Consider the following 22,792-nt stretch of genomic DNA (forward strand, 5'->3'; position numbering starts at 1 on the left):
AACAAAAGATGGGGATTCAAACATTGTCCTATTAATAGAAGCACTATTTTAGTGCCATTTATCGATATCTCAAGGTTGAGAACCATGTCAAAACAATCTTTATGATTGCACCAAAGCTAAGCATACCTAGAATTTTATTTCTACTGTGAACCCTCAGGCCTTGAACTGAACTTTATACTTCTTGCAGCCGATGCTTAGGGCTCAAACATATACATCATGCTTCTAGCATTCAACCAAGATACTACACAAGCTACTAGGATAGCTTGAGCTCTCTAGGTTCAAACTATAGTTCACCACCCCTAACATGTGAGTATGCAACACCAACCTTGCCTGCATGTGATCCTGACAATGGAGTTGTCCAACTCGCATTACAGAAAGAAGGTTCCTCGGCTACCAATGCTCTTCCTGCCTAAGAAGGGTAAGACTAAAATCCCATGTCGTAAGTCTGCATATCCAGCAAAAGAACTTTTCCCATTGTTGATTGTCTCAAGGGCTGTTGAGACACCACAGGGCCCATCTTCAACAGTTCAGACATATTAATGCTAATGTCCAACTTGCAGCTCCTTAAACTTGTGTGTAAAGTTGTTAAATATGATCACACTCTAAGCCAATCATCAATGTTTTGAATTTTCCATACCAATTCAAGTAGCCACTCAACCTCACCGGGTAAGACTTCTAGACACATGCTGACATAGATAACATTTAGAAGGCAATAGCATTTTCAAAACAAGATTACATAGACTATACTCACTTTCTGATACTGATTGAAATGAGTGAATTCATAAATTGTCTGAAACAGACTGAAAGGTGAATTTGAAACTGGTTCAATACCAAACAAATGCCAACTAGAAAGAAAGCGATAGGAACTGTAGATATAAGAATTTGTTTCTTTAGCAAATGCATTAAACTGAAAAGTTAAGGACTTGCATAAATCACATACCCAAGCTTCCATCCATTGTGGACCCTCTGCACCATCCAATGCACACCCTGCCACAGTTCCATCTATCAAAAGTTGCTTTAATGCGCAATCATCCACCAAATGGCTGCTGCTACTATTCACAATAAAAGCCCCTGCAGCCCAACATACACTCCACTATCAGCGTGTACAACCAATATAAATAAAATCACAATCTAAAATCCAAATTGAGATGGAACAACCTTGCCATAAAAAATTTGGTACTTAATATGAGGCAAACATGACAATAACTCAGCATTGTCCAATGGAAACAAATGGCTGACAAAATTAAGCAACCAATAAATTGAGAAAGTACTTGCATGAAACAAAATGGCATCATCACCTGGCTTAATGTGTTGCAGTGTTTCAGCATTAAGAATCTGAAGTGTTTCATTTGTGACGGCACAGTGAAGCGATACAAGATCACTCGCTGACAATAAATCATTTAGAGTGTCCATCTGTTTAGCAGCTGGAGGAAAAGATCTCCGACCTTGCAGAGCCTTTCCTTTCACCTGAAACCAAAGATTGAAATCAGCTCCACCATTGCTAGGATTTATAGCATTGCATTAACTCATTTATCAGAGAACTCTGTATAAAAACAATAACCTCCAGCAAACAGCGAAATTCACAAAAACAGATTTAGAAGCTGTCTGTCTCTGGATTAGGATACATTACAATGTTAAATACATATTAAAAAAATGTTTTTTTATGACATTAAAAAAAAGGCATGAAATCTTCTATGAATTTCACATGCTGCAAAAGCAAGTGCAAACCATATTTTAAATTTTTGTAATTGATGGATATACTGCAAATTTCTTGTAAATGTTTCCCAGATTTATCTAATATCTCAAACAGAAAATTACTCCTTTGTTACCTTTATAAATTCAGTTATACAAAGGTGCTTTTGCAATGTATAATATCTTCTGCTATTAGTACTGCTCAGAATTTCATAAAAATTGGACTGGATATATGCAATGTTAACAGTTTAAATAAAATATTCAATAACAAATAACGGCAAGTATGCTAGGTTATATCTGCGCTTTAACCACCGTTGAAGACATCTGTATTATGTGTTCATTAGATAATTTTTGGTGCAGACAAACTCCCGATATTAATATGATGGGAGTCTCCAATGGGTTTGACCCAGTGAGGAGTCACGACCCATTGGAGTTGCGACTTCCATGTTGGAGTCAGGGCTCCAATGAATCATGACTCTTTGTCACAACAAAACAGTCGCTTAATTAATCCAGTTGCCCGATAATATGAAGACTATTCAATGCTTCAGAAATTATATTTTATCATTGCAATAATTTATATCAGGGTAATTTCATGGATATATATTTAAGATTATATATATATATATATATGTTCAATTATTGCATACATAATATTTGACATAAAATATATATATATATATATATATATATAAAATTTAACTTATCCAAATGAATTATAACATTAACATTTTTGCACATTGTCTCTCTAAGAAAAATGTGGTAAAAAGAGTACATAATTTTCAGGGTCAAATACAAAGCAGAATCCCAATTGTAACAGTAAGGGCCTTACCTAAGAAGGAAGCTGTACAATTGCTAGGCTTCTCATAGAAATCAAATATTTCAATGTAATGATTTCAAAAGGTAAGACAATCAAAGAATTTCCAATTGCACATCAATAATTGATCATAGCGTGAATGCAACAAAGAAAAACTGGAATTTAGTAAATGAAGTTTGTACCATAGTTCACCTTATCAGCGATATCTTAACTTCCCGCAAGAAGTTTTGTACGGCAATAATCTACATCAAGATATTGCCTGTGAAATCTCGCTCAAAACTTGCAACTTATCACCATTATTTTTAATACTTCCCAGCAATAACTTAATGACTTCTTGCAGAACCAGCCATACTTCTCATCCGCGCTAGTTAAAACTCCTGAGACGGCCAGCAAGCTATCATAATTCATTTGTTTCTATGGCAGAGCGATCATGGAGAGGGTAGAAAGGTTTAAGAGGAGAAAGATCATCATTTGTAGCCTTCTAGATCGATTTGTTGTAGGTTTGGAGCGAATTTGAAGAGATTTTTCAAGAAAATTCGGATTCACAAGCAAATTTTCAAGATTCTTTATTTTGTTTTAATACCGTTGTCTTGTATTTAATGCCTCCAAGTTTATACTATCTCTCTCATACCATTTCCAATCTACTCTAGCTCCTTTTAAAAGGCAATGAATAAGATCTAACACCATTTTTTGTAAATTTTTCATAGTTATCATAGTTTTCTCAAAAAAATCATCTTTTTCTTAAAAATTTCATAACCTAACACTTCAAGTTTCAGCTATGTTTAAACTTATCTAAAGTTTTACACTTAGTTTGTTTCTAAATTTGTGCCCTCACTTAGTTTGTTTCTAAATTTGTGCCCTCACTTTGCATGTAACATGTGTAGGTTGATTCTTCATCAAAATGGTAAATAGGGATGCTTCTACAACTGGGTCACTCAATGCCCCAATAGATACATGTCCATCAAGATATATAGGAACGCGCCCTAAAGGGGCTAGAGACAAGGCATGGACATAAGCTTTTGAAGGACCTAACTATAGTACTATGATATGCATAAAATGTGAAAAAGTTATTAGTGGAGACATATCTCATTTGAAATACCACCTTGGAGGGATAATAAGGCGTGACACAAGGGTTTGTCAATTCACCACGAATGAAATAATGAGAGATAAATGCCTTGCTCTTTGCCCAAGAAGAGAAAAAGTTGCAAAGGGAAAAGGCCAAATTGGCCTTGAGGGCAATCATCTCTAAATCACAAGGAATCTCAAGACTCTTACTATCTCCTTTTGAAGAGTCATTTATTATTTTATAATTACCGTCATTAGTTTAGAATCTAGATTTTGCTACAAAAACGATCATTTCATAATGAAAAAATGCGGGTTGTGACTAGGTATCCCAGCCAACCTTGATGAAGAAGATCAAGCACTTGAGGGCATAGTGGGCTCTTAACATGGCCCACAAATCCAAAAATCTACCATCCCCATGGCTTCCACTTTTGCTGCTTCTAGTAGACCACCACCACACATATCTTTTATATATGGCTTTTTTGTGCACAGCAACAATCCTGGAGCACAACCATCACCAAAAGGTACGAGTTGGAACAAGGATGTGCATCGGCAAGTTGAAATTCAATTTGTCAATTTTGGATTTTTTAACAACATCCCACTCATTGTTGCAGCCAGTCCCTATTAGTTGTATTTTGTGACAGAAATTATTGTGGCGGGAAAGGGCTACAATGTGCCTACTCCTAAAGACTTGAGTGTGAGGTTAGTTCACTTGTTTTATTTTTTAAAGTTTTATAGTTTTACAATAAAATTATTTTTATTTAATATTTCTTTTTTAAACAAAATTGTGTACTTAGTTTTATTTTGTGCTTGTAGGTTGCTCAAAAGATGTTGTTTCTAAGGCCAAAGAGGTGGTAGAAGACCAAAGATTACAATGGAAACAATTTGGCTGCATTATATTTTCAAATGGATGAATGGATGGAAGAAACTATACCATCATCAATTTTTTGGTTTCTTGCAAGGATCAAATGATATTTTTGAAATCCTTGGAGTTCTTAGAGAAGATGAAGACAGCTGAAACTTTGGCTCTAATGTTAGAGCAAGTTGTTATGGAGGTGGGGGTTGCTAATGTGGTGCAAATAATAACTGACAATGCAGCGGCATATATGGTAGTAGGTGGGATCCTCCACGATAAGTTTAGCACACTTTTTTGGTCTCCTAGTGCAGCATGTGTCCTTGACCTTCTTTTGGAGGTCTTAGGAAAATTGGATTGGGTGAGACCAGTTATAGAGGATACAAGAAAGGTAACAATAGTTATCTATAATCACCCTTGGGTTCTCCGCTTGATGAGGGGGTTCAAGGTTAGACCTGTTGCCTCAAGGTTTGCAATGTTTTTCTTAACATTGCAGAGTTTTATTAGTTCTTTGAATCCTATATAGCAACTGTTTGTGAGTCAACAATGGCTAGACTCAAGCTATTCAAAGAAGCTTGATGGACAGAGTATTGCATAAATCATCTTTGACAACCACTTTTTTGATGGTGCTACAGAAATCGTTAAGGTAACTTGGAAACTTCAAAAGTTGAATAATTAATTTTGTTGTATCAATAATCAAGTCTTCCATTATTAATTTGTAACTCTAGTCTCTGATTAATGATAATCTTTTCCTAGTTTTCAATTGTAGATGACAAAGTCCTTGGTTAAAGTTCTCCACTTGGTAGATGGGGAGGAAACCCCCGTGAGGTATCTCTATGAGGCCATGGATAGGGCCAAAGAGGCTGTAAAAAATTTACAAGTGGGGCAGCCCAAAATTTGACCTCATATAGGAAATTATTGATAGGAGGTGGAACAATCAGCTCCACCAAACCATCCATGCAGCAGGGTACTTCCTCAACCCTTGTTTTCGCTTCTCTCCATCCCATGGGGATCCCAATAGAGAGGTCATGTTGGGCTGTATAGATACATGCAGAGGATAATACTTGAGGCTAAGGTGAGAGACATCATTGTGGCCGAGGTGGAATGTAAAATTCCTCAGTGCTAACCTTATACTTTTGGATGAGATATCAGTAATAAATCTTCATAAAACAATTAAGTCTAACAATTACAGAACACAAGAATTTATTAATAACTAGATCTCTAATGCAATTATTGTATTGAAATTATTAATACTCATATACAAGGAGCTTCTGTAATTGCACCTAGAATCACGTACAGTAATTCTTCAATTACAAGTACTCTGTATAGAATCATGTACAATAATCAGTTCTGGACATTCCCCAATTGGCAAACTTCATAGTGCAAATGGATTTGTATTGATTACATGAAATTCCTTCTGCATTTGATTCTCAAATTTATGAATTAATTGGCAAATTGTGGTTCATATGAACTGTATCGTCTCCCACCCTGGCAGCTATGGCTCATTTGAGAATGATTATCAATAATTATGACTTTCTTAACCAATTAATCTAATGGAACACTGAGAATATGCATTCGATGCTCCCATCAATCCTTTCAACCACTGTCCTTATTTGCAAGTTACTCTATCACATCTGACCCCTTTATATGCATTGAATCTTCATAGTATACATGTTTCCTTCAATTCCACCCATGTTTCCACTAAGTCAGAAAGGCTCTAACAAAAGGAAAGATATGTTCGGCCCAAGATTCACCATCGGATATGTACTTCGCATTCACACGGCAATTTGAGAAGTTCTAAAATATGAGCTTTGAATTGACAGAGCAATCGGATTTGTTCTAGCAATGTGATTCCGTTCTTATCACTTTGTCCACCCTTCTCAATGTTTATGCCGATGGCATGTTCCTTCCTGTTTACGTACAGACAATGGAAGAATATCACATTGTTAGTCTCCACTAGGCCAGACGAACCACTTCTGATGAAAGGAGTTTGATCTACATTTTGGTCACTAACCATCTATATCAAATACTCGATTTCAATTCCCTGTCTTCTCCCGAGTCTGAAGCCTCTATTTAATTTGAAGAAGTTGGGTTATGTTCCCGTGGAACTACCAACACTGTCCTTAGTTTATTATATGACTAAAGCTTATTATTCATACTATTAGTTAATTTATATTAGTTCAAGATTTAAAACTAATATAAAATAATTAATATATTATACATGCCTTCATTAATCTTATTCATAAAGTCCTAGAGGGACATTACATGGAAGTGTATCAAAATGCAACAAGAAAGCTATTCTCCTCAAACTTGGCAAGAAGAGGGAGAAACACTCAAACCCCAAGTGCAATGTTTGGATTTTTTATTTTTGCATGCATCATAAGTAGATAAAAACTAAGTTACTAAAATATGTTTTCACCTTGCTTTCTAACTCTTTACTATTGATCTTGCAAATGCTTGGTAGCAAAATTGGGGCGAAAATGTTCCAAATCTGCGTAAACTTGACCTTCGCATCTTATGTCAGTCACTCATCCTGTTGTGAGCGTAATTGGAGCTTATTTGAGGCCACTCACATGAAGAAAAGGAACAAGTTAGCACAAAAAATGCCTCAATGACCCTGTTTATGTGTATTATAACCTTAACTTGCACATAAGAAAGGTAGAGTTGGCAGCAGTTGGTACACTTGATTTGGTTGACACGGATCCCTACTGTGATTGGACATCCCATAAGCAGCCTCCATTGTTCACAGACAATGAGATCTATGATTTGGGGAGGTGGGCTATAAAGAGGAGTGGATTCGTAGTGGGATTGGATGACAGTGATGAGGAGGATTAGGGCATTGAGAGTGACAAGGATACAAGTGATGAGGAGGCATTGCTAGTGTCAGCACCAAGTGCATCCAGGATAGAGGTCCAATTACAACTACAACCATAGTAGTCTTCTAAAAACTAGACTCCCTCCTACTCCAATAGTTTTTACAAGAGTTGTTGGGAAGGGGAAGGGGAAGATGTAGCATAATTTGATATTGTACTTGACACTTGTATCTGCTTGGAGTTTAGACTATTAGACTATGGCTACAAGCCATCAACATTCCACGTCAGGATGCAATTTTGTATCCTATTTGCATTTAAATATACCTAGATCAACTTGTTTGGTTTGTTTACTCATTTACTAACTTGTTAGATGCATCTCCTTATTGAGTTTTAATTTAAAAAATGCATTTCCACTTAAATTTAAGCAATTTTTTAAGTTCCCAATATTTTCCCGAGAAATTGCCAACTTATCTGCAATATTGTTAGTATCTTTTTTTTGCCCTCGACAATAAGTTGTCGATAACAATAGGTTGAACTATGGTTTGCAAAATGTCATATTTTAAACATACCTACTTTGAATGAAGGATTTATCTCAAGCTCATATAATGGAAGTTCTTATTATTTTGTTTCCTTGGAGAGAAGCAAGAGTGAATCAAAGATATTCACTAGCCCTAGAAAACCAAAATCATCAAGTGAGTGAAAAGCAAAATCAGTCAAAAGTTATTATCTAACTGCCACAAATGCAATCTTTGTGCTTGTTATTTAAACCAAGCATACCAAATAGACTTTCCAACTAAAAAATTTAAAGAAATTTCAACTTTACAATAGATTAGAAGTGTGAAAATTAAGGAACTTTTAAAAAATCCACAACATACAATGTGATTTAACTCAATATTAAATTCCTCATACTATATATTTCATTTCATGTCTGTAACAACTCCAACTTTGAGAGCAACCTAAAGATGGCTTGTGACATGATAAAAAGTCACAAAAATTAGGATCTCAATAGGCTACCTGTATAAACTAGTTTCATGCACTCCATTTTGTTGCACATATTTTGCAACAAGTTGAAGAATAAACAACACATGCAATCCAAAATCTACCCCTATATCTTGCTTCAATTAGAACCATGTCGCTCTACAATTCGTAGCAATATCCCTTATAACTTGGACAACATTTTAAAACTCCACCACCTAAATGGATTCTCTACAACTGTGCATCTTTAGCATGCCCCTCATAATTGAACATTGTCCAACAAATTGCCCTTTTAAAGCATGCTACAATCATGTTAGTTAAAGGCCTAGTTTCGCAGTCATTCAATCAATTAAAATGATATAAACTCTCATTACGATCCAAGATTCCCTAATACGAGAGGTATATATCCTTTGAAGCATGTTTTCCTTGGCCATAACGTAGTTTCACACAATTCATGACCAAGATATGTATAACCTACTAAGGGGTCAAAAGGGCAAGACTATTCTTTATGCTGAACAATGGCCACTTACTCTAAGTTGTTGACTCCTTAACACAAATAATGACGCTAAGTGATAAGGCACAATTGCAAGTATGGTGTTAGCTACATCTAATGAGCTGAAAATTTTAAAATTACGAGATTGGCAAACAATGATCACCGCTTTACAAAAAGTAAAATAAACTAATTGGAAGCTGGGGTGAGGAAGTCCTCAAAGGAGGATCGTACTCCAACTTCAAATTTCAAGGAGATCATTTTTGCATATAGTCACCTAAGTGCACATGCACTAGGAAAATATATGTCGATTTGTGGCATTAGACAAGACCCTATGATGGCAATATATAGCAATCAGCCCTTCCCCCTAGAGTGAGTCAAAAGAAATATTTAAGCCACTTTAATCTTGTTTCTCAATTGTCACTTTTGGGACCTTATGCGCCTCTTTTCTAAGTGTAAATGCTAGTCAATTGAATGATTTAGATTGAGTTAAGCAATACATAGGCATGGCATGCATCTTTTATTGCCATGTCCAAAGCTACACTAGGTATTTTCACTATTTATGGTAAGCTAGTTTATTTCTTCCACCTAAATTTGGTCTACGAATTTTGGCTACTTGCTTTGAAATGGCAATTTTATTTCATGGTGAGGAGGAAGATGACTTTACGTCACAACGATCAGCAGTCTAGAGGTCTCTAAGACACAATTGAATGTCATTTTCCACACTCCAACTGCAATCCTTTAGCATTTATCAAAGCTCTTAGCTCCTTGCTCAATATAGTGTCCCCTTCCTAGTCGGCTTCAACTATCAAGGTTAGCCAATCGTTGAGTTGTTCTAGACTAACAAGGATGATTAACGGACCTACGTGTTAATTATGGTAGCTGTCAAAGATATTTCTCCTATTGGCCACCTCTACTTTGCTGGCTGACCTAGCTAAGAAATCAACTAGCATCATATATATAAGAAGATTTGATCCTTTCAGTAAATGCAAGCAATCCGAGGGAAATTGCACAACTGCAGCAGAGCAGTAAATTAATCCTCAGCAGCAGTTCATTCTTCAACATTAAGCATTGTCAATTGTGTTTCACCTAAAAGATAAGTGTCTCCTCGAGTGTATTCTCAATTTGTTCATATATAGAAAAGTTATATTTGGTTGGGTTTTCCTCCCTCAAACAGGAGGGCTTTCCCAGGATAATTCATTGTGTCCATTGTTGTTGTATATGTTATCTCTGCTTGGTCTCATTTTTTATCATAAAACTAACATGGTATCAAAGCAGGCTTAAGAATAGATGTGATCAGATTTGAGTAAGAGGTGAAGGCAACTTGCTAACGTAGTCTGTAAAAAAATCAAGATGGTGATTAGCATCAAAGTTAAAGACAACTCGTGGAAATTCAGAAATCTAATTGTCCAAGAGGAGAATGATCTCCAAAATCACATGGAAAAAGATGTACCTAATCCTGACGATGGTTCAGAGAATATTCTATGGAAGAAAAATGGAGCAAAGGCTAGATCATGATCGACTCCAAAAAGGACCACCTAGTTCCTATGATCCTAAAACTGAAGACGGCCAAAGAAATATTCAAAGCACTATAATGATAGTATAGATCAACAATACAAGTCGAGCACTTGTCTTGAGACAACAACTTTATCATATCAAGATGGCTAAAGGTGAGTCAATCGTATCATTCTTTATGAAGATTTCTAAATTGAGAGATCAACTAGGCAATATTTAGAGATAATGATGATAATAGAGATCTAGTCATGTTGGCCTTGAATGGTTTTCCTCAATCATGGGAGTCGTCTATTCAAAGCATCAGTGGAAGATGCAAGCTTCCCATGTTTGAACGTCTTCAAGTTGATTGCATCCAAGAAAAATCCAGGCTGGCAGCAAAAGGAAATGGGTGAAATCCTCACAATGAAGAGAATCGTGTACTTGTTGCACATATTCTAAAGCAGAAGGAAAGAGAGGCTCATTCAAGAGAAATAGAGACAGGAAATCAGATTATGCTCAATAAACAAAGAGTAGAAAGGACCTCTCTCGCATGCAATGTTATAGATGTGATAGGTATGGCCATTGTACTCAAGATTATTTAACTAGATCAAAACAACATGGTTCTACTGCAAATGTATCATCTCAAAAGGAATCCAAAGACAAATCAGAGGGATTTTTGTTCATCTTTGCGCTCTCAATTCATATTCAAACCAACAACGATACTTGTTATAGATAGTGGTGCTTCACGTCATATCATTGGCTACATGGAGCATCTCACCAACTTAGTAGAGGAAAAGTCAAATCTGCAAGTAGTTATTAACTTATTGGTGATGGTGCGAGTTATCCCACAAAGGGGGTTGGGGCCACCTCTTAACAACTAGATTCAAGTATTCCTCTTCATTTGAGCAACGCATTGCTTGTTCCAAGGATCAAAAGACACCTTGTCTCCATTTTAGCATTAGAGGACAAAGGGTACACTGTTGATTTTTCTGAAGGGAAAGTTCTTGGATGGTCCAAGCACTGCAACATAAAAGATGCTGACATAGTTGGCATTCGTCAACATAGCCTATACAAATTATCAGTACAAGCATTATTACACAACTCCACTAGTCCAAGTGAGCTATAGCGTAAGAGACTTGCTCACTTATACTTCAAAGCTCTTCCATCTATTGAGAAGATGGTAACTAGCATGGTTACACCGCCCTGCGGGACGAGGGGACAGCAGGACGGGGGACAAGTTTGGGAGGGCGGCGGGGGACGGGGGGTGTCAAGGGGAGCAGGGATGTATATGCTATACATATGGTACTTAAAATGCTAGTTATGAAAAGATGTACTACAATTATACAATATAAGATATAAAGATGTTAAAAACTTAAACATTGAACATTGCATTGAAGTTTTGAACTGGAGCATCATGATTCATAATCAAATGACAAACAATGAACATTGAACATTGAACATCAGCAAATGAAAGAGTGTCAAATTATATAATTTTAAATTTATAATATATATCAATCTTCAAATCAATAGTATGAGTATCTACTTCTAGATTCTACTATCTAATAGTAATCAATGATCATGAGTCATAATTTTATTTTTTAATGTCCCCCATTTTGTTGCCGTAGGAGACGTCTCGGCGTCCCCCGCATTAAAGGGGACGCGGTCGCATCCCCGCGCACCCACCAGGGGACGCCAAGACGTCTCGCCATCTCCAGCGAAGGTGGCGGTCTGAGTGGCACCGCCCAAGACGTCGTCCCCCCATCTCAAGTGCAGCCCCGTCTCAAGTGTGGCCTGGTTTTGGTGGGGGGATGCGTCACTAAAAAATTATTGCTAAAAGGTTTTTTTTGGTTTGCACTTATTCCTCACATTTCTAGCTGATAAGATTTTCTGGGTAACTAGTATATGTTTTCATAAGTTATTTCGAATATATTTCATGCAAGCACATCATAAATCAGAAAACACAAAAAAAATTAACACAGGATTTGCAGATTATAGCATTCCAAATTACAGTTGAACATTACAATCAAAGTGCCTCAATGCATAAGGATTTGGTTTTAAAGGTAGCAAAGGCCAAATGAGAATTTGAAACTTGGGATTCTTACGTTTTTTCTACTAGTGGAAATCTAAGTTATATTGTTCCTAGCTGTCATGCCCAAAACATAAGGGTAAAACACACACAACAATTTTTTTTTTTAAGGAACAATGATTAAATAAGATAACTTGGTCGTAAAAGATTTTAAATGTTTAACTATAATGGAACTGATTTGTTCGATAAGCTTTAAGTGCAGATACCCACGGTACTACGAAACTAGAGGCAAGTTCACCATTGATATAAAAAGGTTACAACATAGTTTGAACTTTTGTTGAAGAGATTATTAGGGTAATAGAGAGTTTCTAGTAAAACAATTAATTAAATTAAACGACTAATCCATTACATCTCAAAGACCTACCAACTAAAATGTCTTTCTATCTCCTAGTTACACAACTTGTTTAACACCAATCTAATTATGATCAAAAACTACATCCTTGAAGATGACTTAACTAATTAGCCCCTTTTTATTAAATTGATAACTTGAACGTCATCTCAATTTTAATCATTTAACATTAAGAGAATTTGATGCTTTAGAAGATCAATTTAAGTCTAACTATCCCACGCAAGCTAACTACATTTGAAATTTGAATCCAAAATCTAATCTAACTTATTAACTCATTATTTACAATTGAAATTGATGTCTAGAATAAATTCAAAATCTATAACTTAATCTAAACTTCATTTGAAACTATCCTCATTTTAAATCCTCATTAATAAAGTCCATATTAAAAACAATCTAACAATGCTCACAACTGTATAAACTAATTAATAGAATATTAAAATTTTGATTTAAAACTTTTAAATTAGAACTAAATAATAACTTAGTAACTAAGTCACTAATCTAACAACAATTTAAAGCTAATCTCATTTAAAACTATTAATAAAATTATATGAATTAATAATGAAACAATTAAAAAATTAAGATGCTATAACAATTAAATTAACTAAAAATCAAGTTCCTAAAGTACTAACACTAAGTAGGAACCACATTTAAAATATTATCAAAACCCATTCTAACTAAAAATAACTATTCCACTTTCTAAAAACTCAAAGTACCTACTACTCTAAATACTAAATTAATGAAAATCTAATCTAAAACTAAAAATACAATCTAACTTAATAAAGTATCCCTACACTACCAAATTAGCAATTTAATAACAATAATAATAAAAACATATAATTTAACATAATAAAATTTAAACTAACCTAAAACTACAAACTAACAACTACTAACAACTAAACATAATTAACATAACCTACTAACTACTAATCTAACCCCCAAACCCCTAACCCCCTACACCTACCTAGCCCCTCCCCACGGTCCCCCATGCACTCCACGCTTCCCCGAAACAGCCTGCACGCTGACCAAGGTTGTCACCGCTGGCAGGCCTGCTCCCTCAGCCCCCTTGCGTGCCTTATAAAGGCAATCAGAGGTGAGCGCTAGAATGAAGGGGGGTGGGTAGGTAAAGTTGCAAGTTTAATGAATTTTTTTTATACTAGGAATGAATACTAACCTATTTACAACATTGATTTTCAATGAACAAGCATACTACAAGGATGTGAAAAAGGTTATATTTTCTCCCTCTCTCCTATAATTTATGTTTTATTAATCATTATACATCAAGGTGTATGATTTTTTATTTTATTTTTGAATTCTAGGAAATACATAACCTCATTGATCGAATTGATTTTGTTCATAATGAAACTTAACAATGAAAGTGATAACCTTGTTATCACAATGTAGGATTTGATTACATTTAAAACTTAGACATCAATTTGGGACTTCAACATAACAAATTGCCTTCCATTAACATAATTGAAAACTTGGCAATTCATAATTCAAAGACATTATCCACCAATCTATTTTCTCACAACATATGCAAAATTTGAAATCACATGAGAGCAATACAGGGAGGTTTTCGTAATCTTTTTCTTTCCCTATTATTCATCCTGGTTCAAGGCTCCATCGGGAAAGAACCAGTAAGAAAACCTGATGTCTTTGCCAATACATCAAAATTCAATTACATCCTACATAATATTACAATTCAAATTACATCTCTTCAAAATCCTTCACAAGTGCTTACTTCCAATACTTTCAAAACTTCAAGGAAAACAAGGAGAAGACAAGAGCTGACCCGGGTGAATCATCACAACATCAAGAACAATTCAAGCATGCACCCTAACCTGGTTTTGCACAATAGGTCCAAACATAGAACCTGACTAGGGGGGAGGTGGATTTTCTCAATAGAAGACGTCAATCACCATGCCATAACAGAGCCCTTTCGAGGCTAAAAACATCAAGAACTTCCGTTCTTCCACAAGGCCCTTTCGAGGCTAATACCACAAGGATTTTCATTCCTTTCCATATTCAAGACTTCACAATATTAAACAAGGCATGTGATGACAAGTAGGAGCCCATACACCCTACTCTCTTTCCCTCCTCTCACCATGAGAGAAGACTCTACACCATTGAGGTCCAACTAAGGCCCTACCCCCGTACATGGCCACTTCTTCCCTATCCAAAGGTGAGTGATGCCAAAACAATCCCCATGAAATCCTCTCAAAACACAACACATCAAGACAAGCATAAGAATGCATCAAGAACAAACAAGAATCCCTCCAAACCCATCCCAACACACAAGCAAGCACAAACAAAGAACAACACATCAACTTATACATGATTCAAGCATAGACAACATGAAGAACAATTCAAAGGAGTGAAGAATCCCTACCTTCACCAAAGAGTTATGGTAAATGATCAAATTGAGAAGAGCTCTTTCCTTCCTTGCTTCAACCTTCCAAGGCTCCTCTCTAAAAGTAGAGATTGGGTAACCACCAAAACTACTCCAAGAAGGGCCTCTAAATAAGACTCAAACTCAACCACCAAAAACGCAATAACTTCCTCCACCCACCTACAAATCTAGAAGTTTCTAACTCAACCCATACTAAGGTTAACCGCTAAAAGTGGAGTTGAGGTGATGCAACTCATGGTAGCCACTTGCAATTTTCGCACAAAGGCAAAAATAGACTTTTTGAGTGACCTCAAAAGTCAATAAAAGGGGCTTAGGGGGTGGAAAATACCCCCAACCCATACCCATACCCCTTGGGTATAAATATTTCATGTTTAAAAGGTCTTAGGAATTGATTCGGGACCAAACAAAAGCTAGGAAAATTTAGGAACATCTAACAACTCCAGAATGCAGATTAGGCACTAATCTGGATTAGGGGTGACTAAACTCGATTAAGAAACCTATTAGCGAAAATGACACTAACTTAATCCGTCTTAGGTCCAAAGGTTACACAATTAACCCTAACTAGCATGCTGAAATGCATATGAAAATTCACGAGTGTCAAGTGACACTATAAGAACACAATTACGAAACATTAACATTTACTAATCACGGAGAGATACATTCATACATCTCACAATACAATAAGATACGAACAACATGGTTTCCACGAATGGCACATAGGGATCAGTTCCGTTCCTCCGTTGGGTTTCTCGGCTAAAATATCCTGCACACTCATTGCACACATCAGTAGTCCCATAAAATCACATGCACATCTGTATATACGTATCAAGAAATCACATAAATTAAAGCATACATCTCTCAAATCAATCAGGGTTTCTCTCATCCTACTCATATTCTTAATCATTACTATTTCGAAATCAAAGTGTTAAATCCTGCATTTACTTACTTCTCCAACATACATGTTCATAAAGCATTAAATGACGAACTCAAATATCTGAATGTAAACATCACACAACATGAAATAATATAATATGTTCAAGTATCTGATAGTGTCTCGACATCTCGAGTTGTGAGTATCAAAATAATAAGGTATCAACTATGCTACGAAGGGTCAGGGTGAGGCCTCACACTATCAGCTGCAAAGGAGACAATTATTATGTGGAAGTTGCCAATAAAAGCAACCTAACCGACAATATCAACGGGAAATCACTAAACCAATAGGAGGAGCAAGATGCAAATAATTGTTCGAGGGGAGCTGTAACTTTTATGAACCTATTGTACTGATGTTCACAATGTCCAAGAGGGCATTATGGTTGCCCATAATACATGACAATGATTTCACAATTCCAATGTTTTGTTCAAATCACTATGGCTAACTCACAAGGAGGTGTTCCATGGCACTCACTTTCCCTCAATAGACATGACTATGCACCTTGGGAGGTAGCCTGCAAACAAGACAATGAGGTGTAAGTTAAACAAGAGGATGATAGGGAAGATGAAGTTTCTTCTAGCATGTGACATTCTAGTGTATGTTACCAGAAGCCATGGTCTTTCTTCTGTTCTCCTTTTTGTTGTTATTTCTAGAGAAGAAGCATGGTGCTTTGTGGCCCCCTCAAAAGTAGCATTTTGAAGTCCATCATTTTATTTGTTAAGTTTAGTTTTATGCTTGCCGCTATTAGACTGAAATGGTCATTAATATGGTGATTTGCAAGTGGTGAAGCATCGTAGTCTCTGGGCTTCATATATATGCTCGCATTTTGAGTAAGGTCAAAAGGTTGGTAGGTTTAGTTTTCTACAGTAGCTATTAAAGAGTGCTATGGTCATTACTATGATCTACAGGAATGTAATGTCTATTTTACCTACTTTTTGAGATGGGGACACAATAGAATCCAAAAAATAATTAATAAAAAAAATTAAGGCAGTACCCTTCCAACTTCTTTGATCTTCCCCAAAATTAGAAGTACAAGGCATAGATGCATCACAGAATGAAGTTGAATGGAACTCTGTTGGCATAAATACATCACCTAATGAGTTGATCTGCAATATCTTTCAACTCATTTTAAATGCCCCTTCCCAACTGGCCAGGACCTTTTGTTCTTTTGTGGGTAAGAGGAGTACCATCTTATAAGGTGTCACTGAATAAGGATGCGAGTTAGCCACCATTTGGACAGGAGCTGATCTCTGGCTGGCTTGCTTAAATTGGAGTCCTTCCTCAACAAAGAGCAACACTTTAAACACAATGTTTTAGCTGTTTTATTCACTTTATCTTACTCTTCTATATACCTAAAAAATTGTGTTTATCCAGCTTGCTTGCAAAACTCTAATTCCTTTACCAAGAATTGCACAGCCGTATGATTTTCTCAATTCAATTTTCTTAACCCTGTACAACGCCAAACATAACCCTTTACACTTGGAATCTACTTTATAATCATCAGGTTTCCAAAACAACAAAAAGGAGTCAATTTTGAATTTGCACCAAAAAGCTAAATTGCTGCCACTGTAAGAAATAACCAGGGCTGCAAGTCCGAAAAAAAAGACAAAATCATACAAAAAACAAGCCCTACTCCTCCATTGCTTCTCGAATAAATTATAAAAAATATTACCCAAAAACTTAAAAATGAAACCTATGAAGAATCAAGCAAAAACTCTTCCTTGTTACAAACTTCTCAATCTCCTTGGCAGCAAATAACACCTATGGTGGCAAAGCCGCTGGCAAAATAATAAGGCAGAAACACTACTTGTTGAGATTTCTATGTTAGGGACCAAAAATGAGAGTGGAATAACAGTAAGATCTGTTTTATTTCCTTTGCCTTATCCCTCAATATTCAAGTTTATCACTTAATGTTTTCAGGTTCTAATGCTTACAGTTTTTCAATCTTCCTTAATCAATAAATAATCGGAGGTGATTGAGCATGTTTCTACAGAGAGAACCAAAAATAGAACGTACCAGAGCTGTTTTGAAACACATATAGGCTTGGGACTAAGACTGGGTTGAATCACATACAAATCTAACAGAAGCTGAGAAGAGAAACAGATAATTTAGTTAGATCCTGATATGCTTTTAATTCCAAATGCAAGGCCAAAGATGTTCTTTAGTTTCTTCTCATATGTCTTGTTTCTAAGAGTATTTGTTTGGCCACAACTGTTTGGTGGAATTTAGTTTTAAATAGAGTACCGTTGGCCAAGAAAATAAAATATTGTACTTTTAAGGTGAAAATAAGAGATTTAGGTGTTTGCCTTCGCATTTATTGTCTTGAGTACTCAAAAATGGACTCACCAGAAGAGTTGCAATCTCAATTGGCTACACAAGTGGTAAATGAGCATGCATTGAGCTCTCTTTCAGTCAAAGGTTTATGGATGCTCATCTAGTTAGGATGAACTTGATAAACACCTTGACTACTTGTGTGTTTGTATACATTTAGTGAAGCATACATTTTGGATTCAAAACCATTTAGCGGAGTATAATTTTTGAATGGAGCACTTTCGGCTAAGAAAAAGAGTTGATATACATTAAAATGAAGTGGAGCTAGGGGCAAGCCAGATTGCATTGAGTATCGAGGTTGTAGAATCCATCAAAGAAGGGCTGGAGATGGAACCTTTCACGATGCAAAACTTTGAGACAGGCAAAGGAGGGACAAACTTGAAATTTCAAGACCAGAGATGTGCTATTGTTCTTCACCCACATCAAGTTCAAGTTCCAAAGCAAATGAGCTTGCAGAGCAAGATGGTGCATGAACGTCATGACAAAGTTTCGGTTGGGCACACAAGCCAAAAGAGAGCCCTTGGTCTACTGGTGAAGTTGAAAGGTTCTCAATGAGCCCGCCAAGGATCAAGTCTTGCTGAATGCAAGGCTTCGACATCATAATGGATGAGGCCAAGATTGTGCCCTGGGAAATTTTGGCAGTGTGGATACCCCTCAATCCTTGGCTCCAAACCGAAGAGGTTTCAGGCACGAGTGTGCCCGTATCGGGTTGATAAAACGTCTTTGTGGTGGCCTTCGCTGGTTGGTAGATCGAAGGCTTCATGCCTCTGCTGGGCTGCCTTGCAGGTCTGAACCCTCCATCAAAAAAAAAGAGAACCCTTGCACTCTTTGAAAGGAGCACCTACTGGTTGAGAATGAGGGTGAATGCGGATGAATATGTTAATACATGTCTCATTTGCCAGCAGGACAAGATGTTGAATCAAACTCTAGGTGGGTTGCTTAAGCATCTACCTGTTTTAGTCAGACCATGGTCAAAGGTAAGTATGGGCTTTTATCACTGAAATAAGGTGGGTTTGCAAGTATCATGGTGGTTGTCGATAGGTTGTAAAAGTGCGAAATGTTTGTTTTGTTTAAGGCACCATGTACAGTAGATGACACAATAGATTGCTGTTATCTGGATCTGTTCAAGTTTTGGGAACTGCCCTTGCACATAATGAACAGTAGGGATACCCAACTTAAATTTCAATTTCATGATTTAAATTTTTTATTTTAAAATTTTATTTGTTTTGCTTTTGTAATTTTTACTTATTTTAAATGGTTATAATTTTTTTTTAAAGTTTTACTCTTGATTTTTCAAGTTTTCCAATGATGATTTTAAACCTTGAATTTTATTTATTTAGAAAAATATTGTTTAAATTTATTTTTAGTTAATATTAAACGAGCATGATTCAAAATTGGTCACAAATGCAAAGAACCCATTTGATGAGGAAGGCTTCAGTATCTTTCAAATGGCCATTGTGTTTGATGAAGTGCATCTGAATCAACTTAAGTGGGAAACTGATGTTAAGACTTCATCATCAAGAACTACAGTCTCATTGGCTACAATTGCTTTCTGTTTCTTTGTAGTTTGTCACTTCTATAAATTGAGATTCGTATTTATTTTTATAGTTTGTACTTAAATTTGAAAGTTCAAACTTTAAAGTGGAACTCTAGTAACAACACACTATACAGTGTACACCAAAAACCCTGATATCAAAATTAGAAGAGAAAATCTATGTTTCAAAACTAATAGTGTAAACTCCCCCCTACTTCCACTATCTCACACCCTATGCAATTAAGATAACCCTAAATAAAAAAAACAACAACTGTTCATCTTTATTAATTTTCCTACTTTTTTTTCAGATCCCAATATTTTCTTTGCCAGGATATTTCCTAAAAAGGATAATTGCTTCTAAAATTTATAAAAAATTATTCAGAATGACACCTATACATCTTCAATTAAAAATTTAAAAAATTTAAAGAACATGGCATACCCTGTAAATTCTCTATTTATATAATTAGGATATACATAGTGTCGTAAACCCAGGGCTGAATTGACAAATTTTCAACTATATTACTTATTTGAGCCTCTTCAATTCATACTAGGTGATCAAAAATCAGCTCTAAAAGAAATCAAAAACAAAAAGAACCTTACTCTGAAGGCTTGATCAAACTAAAACACAATTAAAATAGTTCTTACAAAGGCAAATCTAACCTTTCTTAAAACGTAACTGGTGATCCAAAATCAAATCTAGAATACTCCTTTCCCCACTTTGAACCTATCAGTGACATTTTTCTAGAGATAAGTTGGTCCAAAGTTGCTAATTTTAACTTTTATGTTCCTTTGGGGGAACCTAGTCCAATGGTAGAAAGATCCTTGGAAGTGGCCAGGAGGAGGCTACTTGAAGTAGTGTGAGATGCTAGCTTCAATTTTGGCCGAAATACCTTATAGTTCCAAGGAAGAATAAGATTTCCTTGTTTGGGGCCAGGAATCAAAAGGAATTTATGCAATAGCTCTTGGCATTAGACACTTGAATCATATACAAGAGGCAGTGTGCAGTTTCCTTGGTTAAAAAGAATATTGACAAGTATTCAACGCCAGCAGCCACCGTAGAAATAGTTCAGGGTAGGTTTTTCAGGTACTTAGAAATTTAAGACTTGCAGTACATTTTATTAAAAGGATGAGATTTCTTGAAAAAGTCTGAAAAAAATGTTCTAGAATGGAGTTTGACAAACAGTGTGTTGTGCTCGTAGAGACGTTCCGATTCAAAAAAGAAGTTTTCTGTTTACTAGTGTACAAGACTTACATGGGCATCTCAAATAAAAAAATTATAAATCACAAGTCAGTAGAAGTTATTCATGAAGTATGATCCCATACGTGGATGTCTACACAGATTTCTCCAAAGAAGTTTTGCATGACTAGTACGACGTATGAAGACCTAATGTTCGTAAAGTTGTTTACGTAAGATCCAGACCTCATCGCAATCATAATAGAGCACTCTGATCTTGAAGGCGAGACTCCTAGTAGCGAGTGCACAAGCCGAAGCTGATCGGCCAACTATCCCAAGAACAAGCCCCCTACAGCGCCTCATCCCACGGCAGAGCGGCTGCAGCGAACCAAGCCAGCCAGAGGTAGAAAAGCCCTGTTTGGAGAGCAAATGTGTGTGCCGAATGAGCCCAAGCAGCAAAGCCATAACGGAATCTGCCACCTCCTCTGCCCTGCTGGTATCTACATGAAGCAGCTGTAACCCCAGATCCGTAGCCAGGGCCGAATCCACAGCCTTATCAGACGATCCGAGGCAAAGGATAAGCTGCCAAGGCTGCAGTCTCCTCTGAGCCGCCCGGGGCAAATACGCCAAAGAATGCAGCAGCACGGCCATGGCCGCCTCTATACGGCCATCCGCTATACGCGAAAGCTCAACATGCTGGAAGAGAGCTATACCATTGAGGGTTTCCTCTTCGAACTTGCACTCGTCCAAGCAATTCAGCGCCACGACCAGCGGCAGCCCGTCCCTGCCATTGTTAGCAGGGACGACCGCCGAAGATTCCATCTTGGTCATCTGGAAAACACAGATCCTCTCACAGGAGCATCACAGCTGAGCTCATGTGGGTATTTGTTTGTTTGATCAGTTGAAGACTTCTTTGTCTACTCCAGGCCTCCCTTCCTGGCCTCTTAGTTCCAGGCCCGGCTCCTGATCAACAAAATGGTACTTCCACTACAAGGCTACATGTAGTTATAGTCGCAGAGTTGTCAGCAGCTGGTTACATCGAGGGAATATGGAGGCCAGTGTACCGTATGTAAAGTCCCTCCCAACGGTTTGCAGCCCGCGGTCCCGTGGAGGGGGCTACTAGCGATTGAAAAGCAATGTTTTGGCGTGATTGACGAGCGGAAGATCTTGCAGGGGCTTAAACTGTGGGCCTCGCCAGCCACCAGCTTGATTTTGCCAACCCAACCTCAGTAATGAATTGCTCCTCACTTGTTGGGGGTCAAGATGAACAAAAGTGGGCATTGGTTTTCGATTTTTCCAAAATTTGGCAAAACGTGGTTTTGGATTTGTCGAAATTTTGCCCAGACCAGGTATATTTGGATTCCCACCATATGCTCAAATCGAGCTGGGGACCTGGACCTTCAGTTGCTTCTTTTTTAAAAAAAAAATCGCGTCAAACATCATATATTTGTTTTATTCGAGGTGCTAGCAATCAAGGAGAAAAAATATTTATGGTTTAATATATTTGAGGTAAATATTATATGTTATCAAAGGTCATATCAGCTCTTCCTATATATATATATATATATATATATATATATATATATATATATATATATATATATATATATGTATATATATATATTACAAGTTAATATTATCTATATAGTCTATATCAAAGCCAAACTTCACTAGTTAGAAGTGGGTGTGTGATCAAGCTTTCAAAGAGTTATTTTTTATTCTTCATCCTTGTCATTTCTCACCAGATAAAAAAAGTATAAGGATGGTCATGCAATGCTCTTTGT

The 22,792-nt window shown here is 36.6% G+C and overlaps 1 protein-coding gene across 1 annotated transcript in view; it reads right to left on the minus strand.

Moving 5' to 3' along the window:
- AN (NAD(P)-binding Rossmann-fold superfamily protein) overlaps window positions 1-22,048 on the minus strand; it is a 36,324-nt gene extending 14,276 nt beyond the window's left edge. The window contains exons 1-3 of the mRNA XM_089811433.1: window positions 21,255-22,048; window positions 1,299-1,467; window positions 941-1,071 (exon numbers count right to left, since the gene is read on the minus strand). Coding sequence (XP_089667559.1) covers window positions 941-1,071; window positions 1,299-1,467; window positions 21,255-21,839 — 885 coding nt within the window. The 5' untranslated portion in view covers window positions 21,840-22,048. The remainder of the gene's footprint in view (window positions 1-940; window positions 1,072-1,298; window positions 1,468-21,254) is intronic.
- Between the last annotated feature and the right edge of the window lie 744 nt (window positions 22,049-22,792).

This window comes from Cupressus sempervirens, chromosome 11 (genome assembly GCF_028749045.1).
Source record: "Cupressus sempervirens isolate cs-2001-9-10 chromosome 11, ASM2874904v1, whole genome shotgun sequence".
In the NCBI taxonomy this organism is placed as follows: Eukaryota; Viridiplantae; Streptophyta; class Pinopsida; order Cupressales; family Cupressaceae; genus Cupressus; species Cupressus sempervirens.